General features: G+C 44.3%; 2 protein-coding genes across 2 annotated transcripts in view; one reads left to right on the top strand and one right to left on the bottom strand.

Annotated features, from left to right (window-relative positions):
* The window catches only part of NTAQ1 (N-terminal glutamine amidase 1), a 247,813-nt gene that overhangs the window by 65,369 nt on the left and 161,275 nt on the right, over positions 1-21,169 (top strand). The gene's annotated exons all lie outside the window — the stretch shown is intronic.
* FBXO32 (F-box protein 32) overlaps positions 1-21,169 on the bottom strand; it is a 35,040-nt gene that overhangs the window by 5,538 nt on the left and 8,333 nt on the right. Inside the window, exons 3-8 of the mRNA XM_079901724.1 lie at positions 20,884-20,933; positions 19,618-19,710; positions 8,130-8,223; positions 7,101-7,285; positions 1,316-1,498; positions 242-385 (exon numbers count right to left, since the gene is read on the bottom strand). Coding sequence (XP_079757850.1) covers positions 242-385; positions 1,316-1,498; positions 7,101-7,285; positions 8,130-8,223; positions 19,618-19,710; positions 20,884-20,933 — 749 coding nt within the window. The remainder of the gene's footprint in view (positions 1-241; positions 386-1,315; positions 1,499-7,100; positions 7,286-8,129; positions 8,224-19,617; positions 19,711-20,883; positions 20,934-21,169) is intronic.

Below are 21,169 nucleotides of genomic sequence, written 5' to 3'. Positions count from 1 at the left end.
TGCTCACACGCACGCGTGCACAGAGTGATGGGGGAGTCTGGGGGGGGCTTGCAGAAAAAAATAAACACAGCGGGGTGAAGGAAACAAAGGTCTTTGAAAGTTTCTGAATCAGTTTTACCTTCACCTTCAGCTGGGGCTACAACAGTGAAGAGCAGGAAAGCATTTGGCGACACAGCGCTAGCGCCATTGGCTCTTAGGGGCTGGGCTGGGGATGTGTGGCAACGACCTCCAAGACAGATACCTTCCAGGAAAGAATATGGCAGTGTCTGCAAAGCTGAAGGGTGTCTCCATACTGCTCTTTCCGTGGGTAACAGCGCACAAGTTTAAAATACATCTTCTTCCAATCCAGCTGTCCTTTATCTGACAAAATTAATCGCTTGCGGATCTAAATATCAAACAAATAAAAGTAGTTCTGAAAAGTTCTGCTCCTGCCTCCTTTCCACCTTTTTCATCTATACCCTGGCAACAGCTAGGGAAAAAGTAGCAAAGATATAAAGAAGTAGCTTCTGCGCTCTACCTAGTGAAGGAAACAATAGCTTTTAACCAGTCTTTAAAAGAAACAGGTGGCCGATGACTGGTGACCTGTACTAAATTGCATTTGGATGGTCTTGAAAGTTTAGGTCATCTCAATAAACCACTTCAGTCTTTTCTTTGCTATAACTTGAGTGATTATTTCCAGGGAGATGCAGTGACTGCTTGGCACAATGGCTCTATTTTATATCGAAATATTAGTGGTTTCGTGAACAGCACTTGTTGTGCTCACACTTCTATGTAAAGAAGGTGGAAAAAAAATCTGAGGCAGTGTGCGGAGGGGAAAGAGGCCTAGAGCTGGTGTCAGAAGGCCCAAATTCAAATCCAAGGCCAGTTTCCCCACCTAGAGAGCGCTCCACTAATTTGGATATGTCACTTAGCCACTTGTGGCCTTAGTCTCTCCATCTGTTTGAAGTGGGCATAACGATATCTACCCTTCCCTGGGTCATTAACACAAAATGAAATAACATCAGTAAGTCCTTTAGCTGTAAAATCTCATAAAAATGTAAGTTATTTTGTTAGAGAAAAGAAGGACTGGTGCCAATTTATGAATTTTTTTGGAGCAAGTTGTAACATGGGACTAGGTTAAGAATATAAGGTGGTTTTTTTCTTCCTATTGAAACACATAAACAAAATCTCACAGATATTATTTAGAAACTCCTTGAACTGTTTTCTAGTCAAACCAGGGAGCCCTGGAGAGTGGGTTTGAGAAGGATGCCAAGGCAGCTTGAGGGCGGCGGGCAGAGAGGAAGAGAAGGAAGAACGGCCACTGGGCTGCACTGACCTGCCGCTCGGAGAAGTGGTACTGGCAGAGCTTCTTCCATAAGAGCCGGTCCTCGCTGAGCACGTGCAGGTCAGGGGCTGCCTGGCCCAGGCTGACCAGGTCTCGCCCGTCGCTCAGCCTTTGCATAATGTTCAGTTGTAAGCACAAAGGCAGGTCAGTGAAGGTGAGGCCTTTGAAGGCAGGCTGTGGGGAGAAGGGTTATGTTAAGTTGCAGGGCAGAGAGTAGCTATGCACCAGGTGACACCAAGGATGCAGCTGTCCCCTCATCCTCCAGCCTCAAGGTGGTTTATTGATCAGAGACCAAAGCAGCAGTTCTCTCTACTCTAAGTACAGACACAGGACCCATGACCGAGACCCGCAAAGAACAGCCTGGAGCGGCTCGCAGATGGTGCCAGAGGGATTTTCCTAAGTTGCACAAGGCTTTTTTTTTTTGCATGCATTATGAAATGATCACCACGATAAGTCTAGTAACCATGTGTCCCCATATAAAGTGATTACAGTTTTATTGACCGTATTCTTTATATTGTATATTACAGCCCCAATGGCTCATTTATTTTATACCTGGAGGTCTGAATCCCCTTCATCTATTTACACTTTTTCTCTGAAAGATTCCCCTAATAGCGCACGTTGGATTCCTGTGCTTCACTCAATTACAATGTTCGCTACCTACCCAAAGGACTCACTACCCTGGACAGAGCACCTCCAGCCTCGGGTCTCACTGCCCACCTCCTTGTGACCACTGATCTCCCCAAGTAGGTTTTCTCACTGGCCCCCAAACACGCTGCCCACAAGGCCCTCACTCTGCCTGGGCCTCTGCTTGTCCACATGTGACTCTTCTTCACATCCAGTTCAAACTCACTTCCTCTGAAAGGCCTTTTCTGCTTTGGTGACTCCCTCAGGCCTTAGCCACTGCATCTTCCTAGAATTTCTAGGATCTCTTTCAGGTGCCTTTTGCAACAACTTCCTTATTGTCATGTCACGTAACCCATCTGCAGAAGGAAGCTCCACGGAGGCAGAAATTTTTGTGTTTTTTCATTGCTATGTCTAGAAGAGTCTAGAAGTGTGCTAGCATATAGTAGGCACTCAATAAATATTTGTGGAATGATAGAAGTCAAATAATTCAATAGGTACAAACAGCAACAACAGAAAGACTCTATACTGGTGTGTGTGTGTGTGTGTGTGTGTGTGTGTGTACACACGTGTATGCACGCTTTGGGAATGGCTGGTCAAGAACCTTTCAGCCTAAGATCCATCATCCATTGAGGCGTCTCTATTCAAACCTAGGGCTGTACGGGACATTCTGATAACTACTGGTCTGTGGAGAACACACTGGCAGTTAATCATGAGCTTCTGCAGAAGTTGCTTCTACGTATCCTTGAATTTATATTTAAGCCCTTTAATGTTTAAATTCTGATGAGCTCATGTTATTCCACCCAGACCCAGATCCTCGAAGGCAAGGTCTAAGCTTGTATCCCTTGCAGACTAGCCCAGCACAAAACCCCTCTCCTGAGTACCTATTATGCCTGGCACCGGAGCTGCTGCAGTGGGCGAGAGACCCAGAAATATAACCAAGTCATTAGAGAACAAAGGTTAAATGCCATCAAGGATGTAAGCGCCAAGTGCTATGGGAACAATCTGTACAGAAGGTCCTCAGTAGTACTTGTTGCTATTTCTTGAACAGCAACTGGCTGCTGCCATCTGGATAAGAAGTCAGCTCAAATCGCTCGAGACCATGGTTCTTTGTCCTTCCCATGCTAGTCCTGGGTGAGCTCTTGAATTTGAACTACTGACATTTTTAGCTCAGTGTTCTATCACCTCTGGAGGTCACACAAAAAAACAACAAAAAAAACAAAACAGGATGAAGAAACCCTTCCTCAGCTGAGGGGAAAATATCCTGGGAATGAGTACTGAGTTCCCTCCTCGAAATTTTAGGGAACTAAACTCTGTACGAGGCACATCAAGGCTGGAACACACAGGATTCCAGGGGGACACACAGTCTCAGCAATTCCCTCCTGCGTCTCTGCAGAGCAGGACAGGCGTGCAGAGGGAAGGTGGGCAGTGGCAGGGCGGCTTGGGAAGTTGGACGATGGAGAAGAATGGGAGGTGGCATGGGAGGGACACGGGTTGGACGAGCAGCAGATCCGGATCCCAAGTGCCCTTGGGAAATCTGGGTCTCAGTTCCCCTGTGTCCAAAATGAACTGGCTTAGTAGAAGTCTCTGAAGATCCTTTCCAGCTCCAGCAATCTCAGACTTGGAGTAGCTTCAGCTTCCTAATTCGTGAGAAGTGTCTGTGACTTGACAATTTATATCGTTCAGGCTGCTGGGCTGAACTTTCAATTGTTTGCAAAATTCAGGACTTTGCCGGACTGCAGAAGGTCCTAGACCTATTTGTCATTTATCATCTGCTGCTGATCGTATGAGCCAATAAAACTGCCATGAGATTTTCTTTTTGTTTCCAGCACTTCAAAGCATCTACTTTTTTGGTTAAAACTCCCAGGCCAATTATTACATGAACTCCTATTAAAGTCCACTTGGCAGAATTCACTCTCAGATTTTCAAACCTGAACTTTTCCAAAATCCTTGCCCAGACCCCATGCTGAGTCCTTACTCCTGGTAAATGATTAACTGCTTGCATGCCTTCTTCTATTTGAATATAAACATATAAAAGAAAAAGAAGTTAGTCGTGCTCCCCCTATCAAGTGTTTTGCTGAAAATCTTTTTATATTCATCCTGCCCACCCCCCCATGCTTCCAGACTCTCTCTGCCTTGTTCACAGGACACTATGATTCTATTTGCTTTTTTTCCCCTACAAGCCAGTTCTCTTAGCTTTTTTTCCCCTTCATTCTTTATTATATAAATTATTTTTGCCAATAAAAATTGGCTCCATAGAATTAGATAGGAAATTTTGAAGGAAAACAAGATTATCTGCTGGGAAAATACTGATAGAACTTTGGCAAATAGAAAGCAATTACTGTAAATGTCACCTTAACATTTTCACGTAATAACATACTTCTCTTTGGTCCAAACTGTTAAAAAGTAAGTTTTAAAATACAGTCCAGACTGAAGTAATTAAGTTCCTTCTCTCTCTCTCAATCTTTCCTTCCAGCACGGCTCTCAAAATATTGTAGCTCAGAGCCAAGGGGGGCTGGGAAGGAGGGCATGAGGGAGTAGAGTGTCATGGGTAAAAGTATAGCCTCTGCAGACAGGCCTGGGTTCAACCCACATCTTATTGGTGGGGAGGGCCCGGCCAGATTGTTCTTAACCACTCAGTGTGATTTTTCTCATGAGACAATGCCTGGAAGTACTGAGCACAGTGGCCAGTAAATGTTAGCTATTATGATGACTCCTACTTACAGTTAGTCGCTAGATGAGTTAATGAATACATTAGAGGACTTAGAAGAGTGTCTGCCACAGAGTGAGTCCTTCATAATAATAACAGCTGACGCATTTACAATACTTACTATGTGTCAGGCACTGTTCTGAGTGCTTTCTATATATTACCTGATTAAATCTCACACCAGGGCATTGAGATAGGCACGACTGCCTCCATTTTCCAAATGAGGAAATTGAGGCACAGAGAATTCGAATCACTAGTCCCAGATCCTGCAGTTGGTCAATTTTCATGCTCAACTGTAAATACAGGGCAATATTTTCCAACTGTATTCCTCTGCACATTGAACAAGTTCTAAGGTAGGTGGTGGGAGGAGTGTCCCCTTCAATCATTTATTTATTCAACTAAAACTTATTGACTGCCATCTGCTCTGGTCCAGGGACAAGGAATAGAGCAGGGAACAAGATGGTGATGTCCTTTCTTTGTGGAGTTTATAAGCCAGTGCAGGAGACAGGAAAGTGAATATACATATGAGATGATTTCAGATCATAGTAGCGGCTCTGAAGAAGGTAAGATGATAGTGGCTTCCGTAGATTGGATGGTCAGGGAGGGAGGTGGCTTAAAAACCCCGAGGCAGGACCAAGCTTAGAGTGTGCAGAGAATAGCTTGGCCTGACTGGGGTGCCGTGAGCAGAGGGGAGGGTGAGATGAACTTCAGCGTTTGATCTGTCCTGCATAGGATTTCATTAGATTTAAAAGGTTTGCAAAAGGCTGGGTCATTGAATAAATAGTTGGAAGAAAACGAGATTGAAAAAAAGTTTGGAAACCACTGATGTTAAAAGCTTTGCCGTTTTTAAGAATAAGAAGCCCAGGGTTCTGGCCTCAGCTCTGGCCCTGATTGCTGTGTCACTTGGGGAGAGTCACTGGGCTTCTCTGATCCCCCTTTACCCTCACTCCATGAAGAGTTATAGCAACTACAATGGGTACCTCCCAAGAGAGTTTGTAGATTAATAGAGGGGGGCTTTGGGGAAGTAAGCCCATGGAAGTGCAAGGTATGTGGGCAGATGTGGCCAAGGTGGGGCTCCTGTGAGGTGGACAGAGAGAACAGAGGCAAGTTCTGGGCAAGTGTGACCATCTAAATGGGTGTTCCAAGTTGCTGGAGGGAAGATGCCCTTGGGACTAATGGGACTTGCTCATTTATATCGCTGGTTGAGTATCACTGGGGTGTGTGTGTGTGTGTGTGTGTGTACTGTAGCCTAAGTGACTCTAAGGAAGTCACAGAACTCTGAGACTTCCAATTATTTGCTGCTTCAGAGTTAAGGAAAAAAACAACTAAGGCACAGAGAGGTTATTAACAGTAAAGTCAAGGACACTGCATTTTGCAAACTTCATAGAGTGAAATATTTAAAAGAGGTCAACGAAGTTTTTTCATGTTTCTTTCTCGAGAGACGGGGCAGACCCAAACTTTATCAGCCTGGGTCCCGGAACCACTTAAAACAGCCATGGTCAGTGATTAGATAAGACAGCCAAGTGCTACGTGAGCCGCCTAAGTGTGTGTGTCCATTAGGGAGCCTTGAGCGATTACACCAGCGTCTTTCTCACATTTTTTCTGTGCCTTAGTTCTCTTGCTCACTCTTAAGAGGCCAAGAGCTGGGGGCCAACTTACGTTTTAAAAGCCGAAAGAAACTACTGGTAGGAGGTTTAGCTGGTAACGTGTGGTTTTTTTTGGTTTGTTTGCTTTGAGTGAGAATTGCTCATGTCTTTTCCTACCTGTATGTTTACAGCCTTTACTCAAAGCTATTCAGTATGTCCATGTGGTCAAGCAGAGGCCCGGGCAGAGTGAGGGCCTTGTGGGCAGCGTGTTTGGGGGATCTCCCCTACTTGGGGAGATCAGTAGTCACAAGGAGGCGGGCAGTGAGACCCGAGGCTGGAGGTGCTCATGTCTTTTCCTACCTGTATGTTTACAGCCTTTACTCAAAGCCTTCCTTTATCATAACTATTAATAATTGGAACTAGAGTTTTAAAAGGCTGGTGCCAGTTCTCCAAGCCACTGCCATCACAGCGCTGTTGTATACAAGGCAGCATCCTAACACCATAAACAAACTCGCACTTTAAGAGGAAATGGGCAGAGATCTCCAGATCCCACTAGAGATTTCAGTGAAATAGCCTACATCGGCCCCAAGGTCAAGTTTCTAGCTTTCCCAACACGTTTCCATTGGCTGTCGTCGTTCATATACTCTGATCCTGCGCTGCCAGGTTCTTCTCCCCACACCCCCTTTATTGGAAGGTCCCCCAGCCCACCCTCAGCACCCAATGGAAAGCATCCAATCAGAACTGTCCAGACTTTTCCATCACCAGAGAGGATTTAAAGTCCTGGCGAGGCTGCCCAGCATCCCAGCAGAGGAACCAGCTGCAGCCGTTCCTGCTGGGAGGAGGCTGGGGTGCTCCAGCTTACCCTGGTGATTTGGATGTTGTTCAGCTGCTGTTGCCAGTGTAGAATTGTCTCCATTCGATACACCCACATGTTAATGTTCCCGACCAGCACAGACTTGCCGACTCTTTGGACCAGTGTACATAAGGACGTGTAGAGGGTCTGGAGTAGTTCCCTTATTAGTCTAATGTTTTGTTGGTCTTCCAGGACTTGAGTGGGGAAGAAAAAAAGTAGTTAACGTTTATGAGACTAGAACACTCCATAGTTCACAAGTGGTTCTTTCTTCTTCTCTCCTCTGCTCGTGTTACCTGGGTACACCCACTGGGGATATGGTTTTCTTTCTCACTGGTGTTTATTCTACACTTGGCCAAGCTTCTGCACTCGAGGTTATTGGATAGAGTTTCCATTATCTAGGTCCCTCTTTGTTCTCTTCTCCCCGTTTTCTACAAAGACTCTTTCTCTTTTCATTGTCCTACCAGCACCAATAGCTCACCTGATCTGAAAGCAGCTTCTTTTGCCCAGGAGTGATGTCTCTTTTAGATGATCAGTGGCAGAAGCACAGGTCTGGGGGTCAGGAGCTTGGATCCTCATCCAGTCTGGCTGACTCTTTGTGTGATTATGGATAAATCACTCTTTCTCCCATATACACAATGAGTCAGTTGAGCCAGAGACGTAAAGTTCTTTCTAGCTCAGAGAGTCTATGGATCTATTCTGCCTTGTACACAGCTCAATTTTCTAGGAATTTGGAATCTAGAGGTTCAGTAGCCAAGGTTGGGACACGTGCCTACACCAAGAAGCTTGAGAGGCTTAGAGCAGGACAAATGGATGATCCCAACACAAGGACAGGAGGGTGATGGTCTCACCCTTTGTCATGAGCATGAATGGCCCTCCTTTCTAAACTGGAATCCAGCACCCCTGAAATGCATCTGGAGTCATTCATTTCCATCTGCTTACATTCCCTTAAATCCAATGACATGTCCACTGCATTGGAAAATCCATCTGCCCGGCCCCAGGCCTATAAAAAGGGGCGAGAGAGTGAGAGAGAGAGCTCACCTTTCAGTACCACTTTTTCCAAAATGTTCATGAAGTTCTTTTGGGCAATGCCACTCAGGGATGTGAGCTGTGACTTTGCTATCAGTTCCAACAGCTGTGGATAAAAATAGAAGTTGCCAGGCTTAGACTACAGAGATATTTTTCTCCTCTAATCTTCACTTTTGAGTCACATGACACGTAGATACAGACTGACGGGGAGAGATAAATGGCAGGCAGGGCCACAATGCAATAAAAAGCAGATGCTCTGAGTAAAAGACAAATGGGGGTAATTCAAAACCTAGGCATCAGGCTGAATATTTAATTGCTTTTTTCTTTTAAATATAAAGAGGTTGGCTTCAGCCAGGGCTAATTCATTCTACTTGTCCTACTTCAGCAAGTGAAGCTGAGGTTCTCCAAAGGGAACAAAACCTCCTGTGACCTGTGATGTTGGAGTTGTACATAATCACTCCCAGCGGGAATTCTTTTACCCCTACTTGAACTTCTCCCCACTGGCTGGGACTGCTCTCAAGGCACCTAAAAGCTCAAGTTCAGCAACGATGGTCACTTTTCAAGGAAGTGGCAATTCTTATCCAGATATCTCCTGCTTATGTAGCATTCAATAAAAATGTCTGTTAATTAGAAACTTTCACTGCGCTTAACTTTCTGTAGAAAGAAGCCAATAATAGGAAGAAAGAGACATTCAGGGATGTACAGTGTATACTCATATTTCTACTCAGAGGCTAGGAACCTTGTAGCTCTTAGACTTATGTGCAAGTTTTGCTTTGACCACTTATTAGCTCTGTGACTCTGGGTAAATTCCTGAATTTCTTGGTGCCCCAGTTTCTTCATCTCTACTTGTAATACTTAGAGTCTCCAAGATTGGTGACAGCATTAAAGGAGGGAATGCACATAAAGCTCTTAGCGCAGTGCCTGGCATAAAGTAGGTAGAAAATAAAGGTTGGTCGGTTTACTGAAGGAGTATGTCCCATTCCCACCACCCATGTTATCACCAAACAAAAAGAAATAAAGGTAATAATTTAAGTTGGTGCACCCTTAGCATAATCTTTCTTCCCTTCAAAAGCAAAATTCTTTATAAATGTGGCAAGATTTAAAAAAAAAACAAAGATTCTATTATTGAAAAAATGAAACTTTATAGACTGGAATGGGCTCTTAGAGATCATGGGGTTCTACCCAGTTAACAGATGAGCAAAGTGAGGCTCAAGAAACTAAACTTTACCAACTATGCCACAAGGAGTGAGAGGGCTCAGCGGGATCCTTCTTAACACACTTCATGCTTTCACAGAGTTATCGAACAAAAGAGGTTGATATAAAGTGAAAATAATTAATTGCACCAGAACCCACCAGGCTAAGTAAAACTCACTAGCCTTAGAGCCAGTAAACTAGATTTAGAGACCCAGGACCTCCCTTTATGTTAAAGCTTCTATCTCTGCTCCTAGGAAACCTTCCAAGGCAGTTTCATCTCCTGGCCAGGCCCCAGCCCAACTTCACTTCAGGTCAGTAAACACCAAGTATGACACTGTGCTGGGTGCTGGAATCAAGGCTGAGGGAACTAGCAAAGTGACATTTTAAAAATTGGGCTGCAGAGAAGAACTGAAACTTTTGGATCAAAGCCCCAGGCAATTCAAAGAACCTCTGCTTCCAAGGCATTTGTTTAAAACTTTTGTCCCCATGGAGCCCCTTAGGAGCCTGTCAAACCACGGACAGACTTTTAATTTCCTGAACATAATTTTACTCTAAGTTAAAAAAAAAAAGACCCCCAATCTTTTCCTGCCTGGTTTATGTATCTCTCTCACACACAGGGAGAGTTGCTGTCATCAGGCTGGGGGAAGGTGGCAGAGAAAGACTGAGGCTGGTTTTTAAGATTAGTACTGGTGATCCAAGGCTGGACGTCAGGAACTGACCAAATGCCCACAAAGAGCGGCAAGAAGTCAAAACATCAGCAGAGGCCACGTCCACAGGCGGTGACCAGACAGGCTGTCCTCTGCCTTTCCAGTTCAGCTCTGTCACCAACCAGCGCGTGACGGTCGAGAGAGGAGTGAAAAATGGCACAGAGGGACTGGCCAAACCGTTCCTTTATCTCCTTGACCAACAACGAGATTCAGAAGGCCAAGCCCAGGGTCTATTAATACCCCGAGCCTCACATGACCAGCACAAAGCAAGATGAAAGAAAACAAAAGTCTTGAGTCGGCTCTGGGAAGGGTAGTGACTCATCATGGGGTGGGAGGAGGGCGGGCAGAGCTCTGCCTGAAATCCATCCAAAACCCCCATTTCATGTGACTACCATCTCACGAGGGCGTCAGTTTCAATCTTGTCTAAAAATGCACCAATCACAAGGACACAAAAATTCTCAAGGCTGTGACTATGCATTTGAGGGGAAACAAAAAAGCCGTTTGGTCTGACTGAGATGATCTTTGACTAAGGAAGAGAAAGATACAGAAGCAAAAATCGATCAACTCTCAGGAGAATGACACGTCAGCCACCTTCTGTTTATTCCGGTGTCAAAGGAAAGTCCTTCTTTTCACTGTCCGGCAGCCTTGGGGTCAGGAGAACCCCAGAATAGGAGGGGACCTGGATGCTCTAGCTGGGTGACCTTTACAGTTGTCATTCACTTAGCAAGTATTTTCTGCATGCCCATTCTATCCTAGTGTTGTGATAGGTGATGCGGATAGAGACACACGATCCCTAGACTCACGGAGTTTACCATCTAGTCTGTGGTGTAAGTCATTTAACCTCCCAGAACCCCAGTTTCTTCATTTCTAAAGTGGAAATAAAAAAAGACTACCTACTTCACAGGGTTGTTATGAGAAGTAACTGAGATCAGTATGTAAAAACCCACTGTAAATACCAAATACAAGGCATTATTATTATAAGGTATTATTTCTTCCCCTTCCAAACCACATTCTTTTAGTGAAGTTTAAAGTGGATATCAAGGGTTATCTTTTCTGTAAAGCTTTTTCTGTAAAGGGCTAGATAGTAAATATTTTAACCTTTGGAGGTCATAAGGTCTCTGTTGCAACTAATTAACTCAGCAACTGTAGTACAAAAGCAGCCTTGGACAGTATGTAAATGAGTAAGTGTGGCTGTGTTCCAATAAAACTTTATTTACAAAAACAGGCATGGGGGGCAGATTTGGCCCTTGGGCCATAATTTGTCAATTTCTGATAGAGTGTGTGTGTGTGTCTGTGTGTGTGTGTGTGTGTGTATGATAGGGTTCAAGAGTGGGGGCTCCAGAGCCAAACTGCCTGCCTCAGTTTCCCCATCTGTAAACCATACATAATAATAGTACCTACTTTAGAGTTGCTGTGAAGATTAAATGCATTCATAAAGCACTCAGAACAGTGCCTGATAGCGAGAATATACTCAATAAATTATTATCATTCATTTTTATCATAGTACAGAGACTATTACTAGGTAGAAGCACTGCCAGGGAAGGCATAGTGAATAGTAGGGTAAAGTACAGCTGGTTTAGAGACCTTTAGAATCCCTGTATTTCAATTTTATGCATTGTCAACCAAATGCTTAAATGCTTTCAAATTTTCATATTCCTCTCTGTCATTTTTATTATGTTTCTGATATATTTAGTAGCTCCCTGTCTGTTGATAAAAGTTAATGTTGATACATTCTGTGGCTTACATAGTTGCATCTACCATGAAGTCTTATTTTGCTAGCAATAATGGGTGTTTACTACATGCTACGCAGTTTACATGTGTCATCTTGTTTAATCTTCAGAGGCAACCCACTGAAGTGGGTTCTCTCCACTAGTCAAAAGAGGATTTTGTGGCCCAGAGAAGTTAAGCAACTCACCTGAAGACATATAGCAGTAGCAAGTGGTGGAGCCAGGACTTGGACACAGAAATGTCTAACGGAGAACATGTATTTTGATAGTTTAAGGACTTCAGTTTGTCAAGGCCAATCAAATTTGCATCTAGGTCGAAACTTTAAAAATAGTGGCAATACCATGTAGTGTTATGTTCTAGGAAAGAGTCTGGAAATCTTATATCAGTGTTACACTGGGACCGGTAATCAGCTTTTCACATTAAGGGAGCAATAATACCCAGAAAGGGTTAATAACGCATTTAGGATGAGGCAGTTGCTTTGGGTAAATCATTTAGGTCTACTTTCCACATCACGATAACTCTACGGACCCAGAACCAGTACTGTGTGGAACTAGTGGTAAAGAAGACAGAATTTATTAATTTTAATTCTGTGTCAAGAGAGCTGTGTGCCTAGGGGGAGTAGGGCTGTATCTAGCAATTTATTTACCAAGATGACTTAGCCAGTTGGATTCTTTGCCTCTAGCCACACGAGAAAAAGCAGAGGAAAACGGATTGTTTGAAAATGGCTGTTTGTTTTCTGCTGGGCAAATTTTAGCCCAGGTGCCAGTAATTTGTGGCTGTGTTTAAGGAGAGGCGGGGTGGGGGACTGGGCTAGGGGTTGGAGAAGAGGGTTCTCAGCTCCTCCTGAATTACAGGCTATCATTACCGTGGGGGCCGCCTGGGGATCCAGCAGGACCCAATCCACAGTGACTAGCTGTGCAGTAACAGGACCGGTTCTGGGCCACGGGAGGAAGGGCTGGTGGTTGCTGCCTGCTGAAACCACATCCTGCCCTTCAGCTTTGGCTTGTGCTAGTCTTAGACATGCTGAGTAGAAGAAAAGTCTCGTTGCAAGCAATATCCTATAGTCAGTCTCGGAGGGATATCAACCTCAGCTTGAAGTGGTGCATGGAAGATGAATGGGGAGAGGAGATTGCCCTCTTATCTCACTCTGCCCGCAGAAAATGCGCGTTTCGTGTCATCTCTTCCCTTCGGTTCATCATAGCATTCAGACTTTTAAAAATAAATTAGCTCACGTCACTTCTCTGCTTGAAACCCTCAAATGGCTTCCCTTTGCCCATAACTGGCAAGGTCCTCCCTGACCTGGTCTTCGCCCCTGGTCCAGCTTCATTTTGCCCAGTGCCTCCCTAGCTCGCTCTGCTCTGTCCACACCGCCCGCCTTTGGTTCCCTGAGCAGGCTCAGCTCATTCCCACCTCCCAGCCTTGGTCCTGCCACGTCTTCACATGCCAGCTCCATCCCACCCCTCAGGTCTCAGTTCAAGTGCCACCTGCTCAGAGCTCAGAGAGCCCTTTGCGGACCATCCTAGATCTTACTATGGTTTCAGTGTTCTTCACTGTTTCATTTATACGTGTCTGAAATGATCTTGTTTACTTGCTTGCTGACTGTCTAATTGGGATAGAAACCTCAAGACAGAAGGGGTTATCTTGTTTACCACTCTACCGCAACCTGGCACACGGCAGGCACTTAACAAATACATATATTTATATCTATCTATATATGTAGATGTATATACACACATACACACACATATTTAAAGGGATTTAAAGGGACACTAAGCAACTGGGGCTTCAGAAGCATCAACAAAAACAGCAGCTACTCTCCCTGTTAGTTCAAGGTTACCCATGCAGCTGTTGCCCAAGCATACTCTATCTTGCATAGAATATTGTTAAGAATGTAACTTATCCCTAATTCTTCTATCTCCTCTGACAGTGAGCTCTGCAGTTTAAGGTATATGTCTGATTAGAAAACAAGCCGTAGGATTATTAAAGGTAGGAAACAACTTCAAGAAGCCCCTGCCATTTCTCACATGCTCAGTACGCCAGCTGTGCCCATAGGAAAATTATGTCCTTTGCAATAAACCTTTGGTTACATCAGGCAGTGCTTCTGCCTGCATTGAGTGCCAGGTACTTCCAAGACCCTTATTTACTCAATGGATAACACAGATTAAAACCTGGAAAGTTTTGTCCTGACTTTGAGCCTGAACACTGACAGGTTGGAAGAAGGAACATTTCTGCTACATTAATAATCTCCAGGCATGTCAAGATTGGGTAAATATTATTTGCAAGTGAAACATCCCTCTAACTGAGGGCCAAGTTTACACAAATTAATTGTATTCTTAGCCGAGAACCACTTGCCTCTCTGTCTTCCATCCATCCCAGAAAATTCTGAACTTAGAATGATGCCCTATTCCCTGCCGCATTGATCTGAGCAGGTCTGTCTGCCTCAATGAGGCTGCTTAAATTGGGCTCCCTGTCTGCTGTAGCCTCCTTACCCCCACCCTACGCTTCTACAAGGTTGGATGTCACATTGCCCTTGGCCCCTGGCCCGCCATCACTCCCCTCCACTTCTGTTCTCTCTAGCTGCAGGTTTCTGCTCATGCCATTTGTCCCTGCAAAGCCTTCTACCTGCCTCTCCACCTGGCCAAATCCTGGCCATCCTTCAAGGAAGGAGAATCTCAGGTTCTACCTCTTCCAAGAAGCTGCCTCCAGTGCTGCTTCTTCCGTTCTCCTAGACAGGACCAAACCCAATTTGCTACTGCAGTACCTTGTACCTTGTCTCCCAGAGTAGCCCAGAAACTCCTGACCAGCAGAGGCCAGGTCTTAGTTGATTCTCAAGTGACTGTGGCAACACTAGGTATATGGTATGGACTTAATATAGAAAACACCTGCTTAGGGATTTGAAAACACTCACCTGAAGCAATATTGATGTATGGGGACCTAGCAGAGGATGTTGTCACCTCCTTGCCTTTGGAAAGCCCTTCTTTTAGAAGACTCGAGGGGCCTTCGGATCCTAGCTCACAGATACTTAAACCTCTGTCTCACCCTCAACCAGAGCAACTTAGAGCAATGTCACATGCTCTCAGGAACATCCCTCCTTGGATGGGAAAAAAGTCTGCTGAATTGGCAATTAACACGCAGCTCACCTATCCAATTTAGCCTATCCCCTGTATAATAAGCACCTGACTGAGCCTAGAAACTAGCTAGAATTTTAGTATAAAATATATTTCTGGGCTCATGGTGGGATATATTTAAATTCTGAATCCTCAAGAAAAAAATTTACACAACATGGGCACATTTTTGATCTTCTGGTCTCCAAAATCAGATGGGAAAGAAAATCAGGTAGAAAAGTCGTAAAATAATCAATCTCTATGTTTTATTTCATCTTTAGTTTCTATTTTCATATATTTTCTAATTCCTGTAATTAGGACGCTAAAGATGACAATAGTTACAGCAACAACTGACGCTCACCATATACCAGGCACTGTCTAAAAACATTTCACGTGTTTAAGCTCAGTTTAATTCTATAGCAACACGATGGGGTAGGTACCATTATTAGCACCTTTTATAGGTATATGATTTACAAATGAATTTATGAATATACATAAATTGAGAATACATGCTTAAATTATTAATGTACTGTCAGGTGTCCATGGTCGAAAATACCACTATTCTGGTCTCTCAGGCTTCCTCCGTTTTTTTGGGTACCCCCTACTTCTGCATGCACTCCCCCAATCCTGTGGTCATACTCTCAAGGTCTTTGAGTGTCCCCCACTTCTGTGGGCACCCAGAAATTGCAGGATCTCCTGCTTGCCTAAAGGCTTAGTGTGACTGAGAAGGCTTGGAATTCCAAGAGCTGCAGCGTTTCTTCGGTAAAATCATTAGCAGCCTAATCAGCATTCATTTTAGGGACCTGCTCAGGGCCCTCACTGTTAATACCCCACAGTGAATTCTCACAATTCCCAACCATTTCTGCCAATCACTTTCAAATGGGCTTGCGCCCTGTTCTTTTGATTTTGTTGCCATTGGAATGGCTGGCTGCCTTCCCTCCCCGCCAGCTTCTTTGTCTCAATGGAAAAAGATACCCACCAGTTTTAAGACCGAGGTGGCAGGGGCCGCCTTCCATCAGAGGAAGGCTGTGCAGCACCAAATTAATCCAAGGTCACTGCAGCAGAGGGACCTGGTGAAGGGGCCAGGCTGCCCATACACATCACAACCCACCAGGGGCTTGGCAACAGCACGCCCTTAATTTAAGGCATTGGGTTTGGATTTGAGTCATCGTGCCATATTTCAGCCTTTCATTTGCCAAACCACCAGTCAACTTAAACTAAAACATGTTTTTGGAAAAGACTTTTAGGGGCGGTAGGAATGCAGTAACTTGCTGGAAACATTCAAATGGACTTAGGGTGGTAATGCAGAAAAAAATAAAAATATGCACTACTGGTTTAGCTTGTGGATGTTCTTCTCTGCTGCAGAGGGACAGAGAGGGTGAGGTTGCAAACTTCTGTTTGTCCTTCCTGATCTGATGCACACAGGGGTCACTTCATTCAGGTCAGGAAACCGCTATTCAAGGTTCTTCCTGGTCTGAAGACAGCATCTACAGTTACCATGTACTTGGCCACATTCTCATCCCATAGAGAGAGCTGGGAGGACCAGATCAAAGAGCATTCTGGCATTAAAGGGTTAAAGCCCTCTCTTGCACTTGTGCCTCGGGGTGTCTTGTTTAAAAACTCATTATGCAAAATATAACATTTGGGCTCCCAAGTAGTTTCTGAGCTGGTTTACAAACTTGAAAACACACTGGGATCACCTGGTGGATAAATTTAAGTAGCAGTGCCTGGGCACCACCTTCAACTGATGAACTCGAGTGCTCTAGAGGTGGGCTTCCTTAGAGGAGCAAGCTTCACAGGTGATTCTAATGTGCAGATGTGATTCTGATGTGTTTACTGGAGATCCACTCTCTCCGCTGGCCTCTCTGTGCCCTGGGTGGGTTAGTCAGTACTTGCTTTCTTGTGGTTACGGTTCTAACCCCACCACTGGCCTAGCCCCTGGAATCCTCGCTGGCTCCCCAGGGGACTTTCCAAAATGTGGTCTTGAGGCATGGTGTAAACCCATTTTTTAAAAATGGCCTTTTATAAGCTACTGCTTTTAAAGATTTAAAATCATCTTTAAAACCCAGTTAAAACTATGTTTAAGCCATTGGAAGTGTGTAGAGAAGCAGGTAGAGGCAATGAGTGTAGCCTGAAGCCAATTAAAAAAAGGTACAAATGCTGTATAAAAACCTCTCCTATTTATATTCAAATTTTGATTCCAAAAGTTCCACAAAATTTTCATGCTGATAAAACATCATAACATTGAGATAGGAGTGTTGGCTATCCCTTTTATTCCCTCTGCATGTCTCTTTTATTAACATTGACAGCTAGCATGAACATGACACCTTTTTAAAAAATGTACTTTGTCTTTAAAGAGGTTAAACAGATTTTAAGGCTTCAAAGTTGGTTCGGTTTCTTACTGGGACTGAGGAATCATTGTAGTATTAAAAAACCATTAAGCTGCAGTAGTAAGATGAGGATAACATACTGGCAAGCTACTTTGCAAAGTTGGTTTAAGGATAAGAAGAATATTTGAGAAGTGTCTTAAGTTCCTTAGAAGAAAACCCTCAAAACATGGTGCCTATCATTAAAATGTTTTAAGCTCTTTATAAAAATGGCATTTCTCAAATTACAGAGGACCCTTAACAGTGAAGGGGAAAAAAAGATTGTTCTTTCCAAAATGGAAATATTCCCCCCTCTTTCTGAACCTAGTAACTGAAAGCATTCAGTAGTTTCTTAAAGGTTAGGAGAATGTGCTCAGGATGTATTTTACAATCAGATACTGACAGACACAAGTCCTCTATGCTGAGTTTTAATCAAGGGCAAAGGGCATGATTCCCCAGGTAATTTTTCTTTTTTCTAAGTAGAAAAACATTTCTTATCAACCAAATTGAAAAGACTTTTCAGGGAGAATAAACAATAATTTTGATAAGTAGGTAATAATAAGTATTAGTAGCTAACTTTGAATAACATATTCTGGTCTGCAGAGTATTTCCATATATGTTACTGAGTTTCACAGATACCCTGTGAAGTGAGGTTATTCTAAGTCCTTCTTACACCCGGGAACATGAGTGTTGGAGAGGCTGAAACAGTGTGAAAGCCGTGGAGCTGGGATCTGACCTCAGGCCATTTTACTTTCAATCCTCTGCTTATATGGAACTCATTGCAGCGGCTAAAGAGTGTGGACTTTAGACTGCCCAGGTTTCAGATCTGGATTTCTTCCCTTCTGTAGCTTCGTGACCTTGGACAGGTCATTTTTACCTCACTGTACCTCTGTTTATATAAACAGCGATGATAAAAGTACCTACACTTTACAGGGTTAATGGAAGGCTAAAAGGTGTCAGTGCACATAATTGCATGAAACAGAATATCACTATTTGAATCCTTGTTCCTTTGCTTTATTTCTTGTGAGAAGGAGAACAAGTAGGAAGGAGAACCGTCTTAAAACTGACCAAATGCTGATCAGTTTGGAATCAAGACATCAGATCTGGGTGTCTTCCTCTAACACCTAGAGGATGGAAACTATTCATAGTCTTAGCAACAAGTTTCCAGATCTTCCCGGGCTTGACTCCAACCAGCCTGCACTGGGTTGCCGGCCACAGTGACCTCCCAGAAGCGGCAGAGTCTTGATGAAATGACATGAACATTTCATCAAGAAGGTCTCTTATTTTCATCCCTTTTGGACTGGAATAAGGGCTCAGCTGAAGACTAGACAGGTCTGGTCATGGGCTCAGCTCAGAGCTTCTAACCTACAAGAGGCCTGGGTTTTTTTATCAGGTCAGTTGGGACGGCCAGCCCTGCATCTGCCCAGATGACAGGTGAATGATCCAGGCCTCAAGGGGGCTTGAATGTCATCGCTCTGGCTGAGCCTCTGCAATCATCTGACTCAATGACACGGCACTGAGAAGCACAACCCAGGGAAAAGAAAATAAAAACCCAACCAACTAACACCCACAGTGGGTAAATTCCCTCTTACTTCTGATCCTAAAACCCAAACAGCTGCTACCCGCCCAGGTGGAACCACTGACAAAAACATACAAGGGAGCTTAGGGGGAAAAACAACCACCAACCAACTAAAAAGAATCAGTGACTTGAAGGTCATGGTTAGACTTCCTTGCTTTACTACCTTCATCATTAATATTTTGCTAAAGCTCATTAAAAAATTATTTTTTTCCAACATAGGGTTTAAAATGGGAAGCAACTGAGCCAAACAGGTAGTTTCAGGCTTTAAGTGAACCTGGGACTGAATATTGTTACTACATGGGGGTGGGGGAAGGGAGTCTGGAGGAAGAAGTTCTGGGGTGCTTTGAACTCACCCAGTTTTGAGGCTTAAACCAAGAATGCCTTAGGGTCACCTAGAGTCAGCTAAAGCCGGGCAGGAAGGACAGTGAGAACAATCATAGGTGCACAAAGTTTTTAAAACAAGCCAAGGTGCTTTACAACTTGCTTTCTGCTGAATTCTCTGTTGCTGATCTTACTGCTAGAGCCTGCTGCCTGCACTGTGGCTCACGTGAGGTATTACGGCGGCCCCTGTCTGAGGGGGCCAATCTCAGGGACATCCATATGGATGGCTCCATCCTACGTGGATCTCAGTATCCGTATAGGAACCTGAAGTACATCGGGGGAGGGGGGAGTTGAGGAATCCATTTTCTGCTTTCCTTAAAATCCCCAGGGTCCTAAAAAGTTGTTTGTTTGTGTTTTTTTTGGTTGGTGTGGGGGAACTACTTCAAGACAACCCGAAAAGACAATTCAGCTTGGGAGTCTGGGTAATCTACAGAGACTCACCCGTACGACGTAGTTAAATCTTCTGGAATCCAGAATGGCAGTCGAGAAGTCCAGCCTGTTGAAGGCTTCCCCCAGAGTGCAATATCCATGGCGCTGAATGTGAAAGCAGGGGGCGCAGAGGTCATTTTCCAGAAAAATCTGCCTGGACTCTGCTGACAAGCTTGGCGGCTGTGTTAGGTAACCTATGGCCATCTGCTGCTTTCCTGTGCCATGATCAGCCCTTTCTGGGCCCCTGGGCCCCTGGTGCCCTGCCCCACCATGAGCCACAAAGATGGGTAGTACAGCCGGCAGCTGCTTTAGTCAGTGACTAAAGTCGTGACATGTACCATTTGGGCCCTTGTTCTCTGCACGCACTTGTACTTGCCTGTCAAGGAAAGGTTGGGAGCTGGGTATGTGATGTGTGTTGGTCACTGTAACATACTCCTGGGGGAAGAATTAGCCCCATGTGTGTCAACTCTGTCTGCCACATCTCTGGTACTTTTCTCTCTGTGATCATCAGAAACGTTTTTAAGGCTTCATGAAGAAGCCAAAGAAGTTTTGGTCTTTTCTCTGTGAACACACAAGGCACTGGGTGTAGAGAGCCCTGACTCACAGTCCCAGCTCTGCTTCTAGTACCTGGGTGGTCTCGGGTGTATCCCTGGCCCTCTCAGGGCCTCAAGTCACAGAGCGAACTAGATGTTCTCCAAGGTCCCTGACAGCAATAGAAATTCTATCAATCTGTCCTACTGCCTGTATCCTAGTTATCTGAGCAAATGCCTGTGCAGCGGGAAAATGTACATAAAAGGGTTTTACAAAGTGCCATGCAGATTTAGATATTACAGTGTCTTGTTCTCTTCTGCATCTAGCTCGTGCAGCCTCACACTGGGTGCGCACGAAAACTTCTCCCGTATTTAGTGATTAACCCTTCCAGGGCTAAAATGAATTGAGTTGAAGTCTAAAAGAGACCTTAGAACAAAAGGGAGGCACTGCCCTGAGGGAAAGGCTAAAGCTTTATAATAGTGTGTTTGAGATGTGGGAATATTAATCTTTACAAAGCATTGCTACATACATCATCCCACTGAATGACTGGGGAGCCCACCTAGTGACTTTTGCATCTCTCTCTGTAGCCCCAAACTCTGATGGCTGGCTAGGTAGTGGGCTGCAGACCTCCACCACCCACATCCAAGAAGACAGTCATGATGTGAAGTAGTTTCCCAGTCTCGCCCCTACCCTGTCAGGGGAGGCATAAAGCTAAGCATACTCCTTAGCAAACAGATGGGTGCTCACCTCTTTAGTACTTCCTTTGTGAACATAGATCCATTTTTCTTGGTGGAAATCTACAAAGACAAAATAAAAACAACCCAAAACCCCACAGCTTTAAAATTTATAACATGCCCAAGATTTTAAACGTGTTTCGTTTTCATTTAATCCAAAGTGTAAAAAAGTTTCGACAAAAAAGGACAGACTACTGACAATCTAAGGGGAGGCAAATGCCTAACTTCTGCAGTGTATAAATACTGGAGTCGTAATTTACTTTGTCGGAAGCACTTCAAGTCTTTGATACTCAGATTGA

Source organism: Stenella coeruleoalba (assembly GCF_951394435.1).
Source record: "Stenella coeruleoalba genome assembly, chromosome: 17".
Lineage (NCBI taxonomy): Eukaryota > Metazoa > Chordata > Mammalia > Artiodactyla > Delphinidae > Stenella > Stenella coeruleoalba.
The sequence above is the reverse complement of the archived record's forward strand: the minus strand, read 5'-3'. Positions and strand labels throughout refer to the sequence as shown.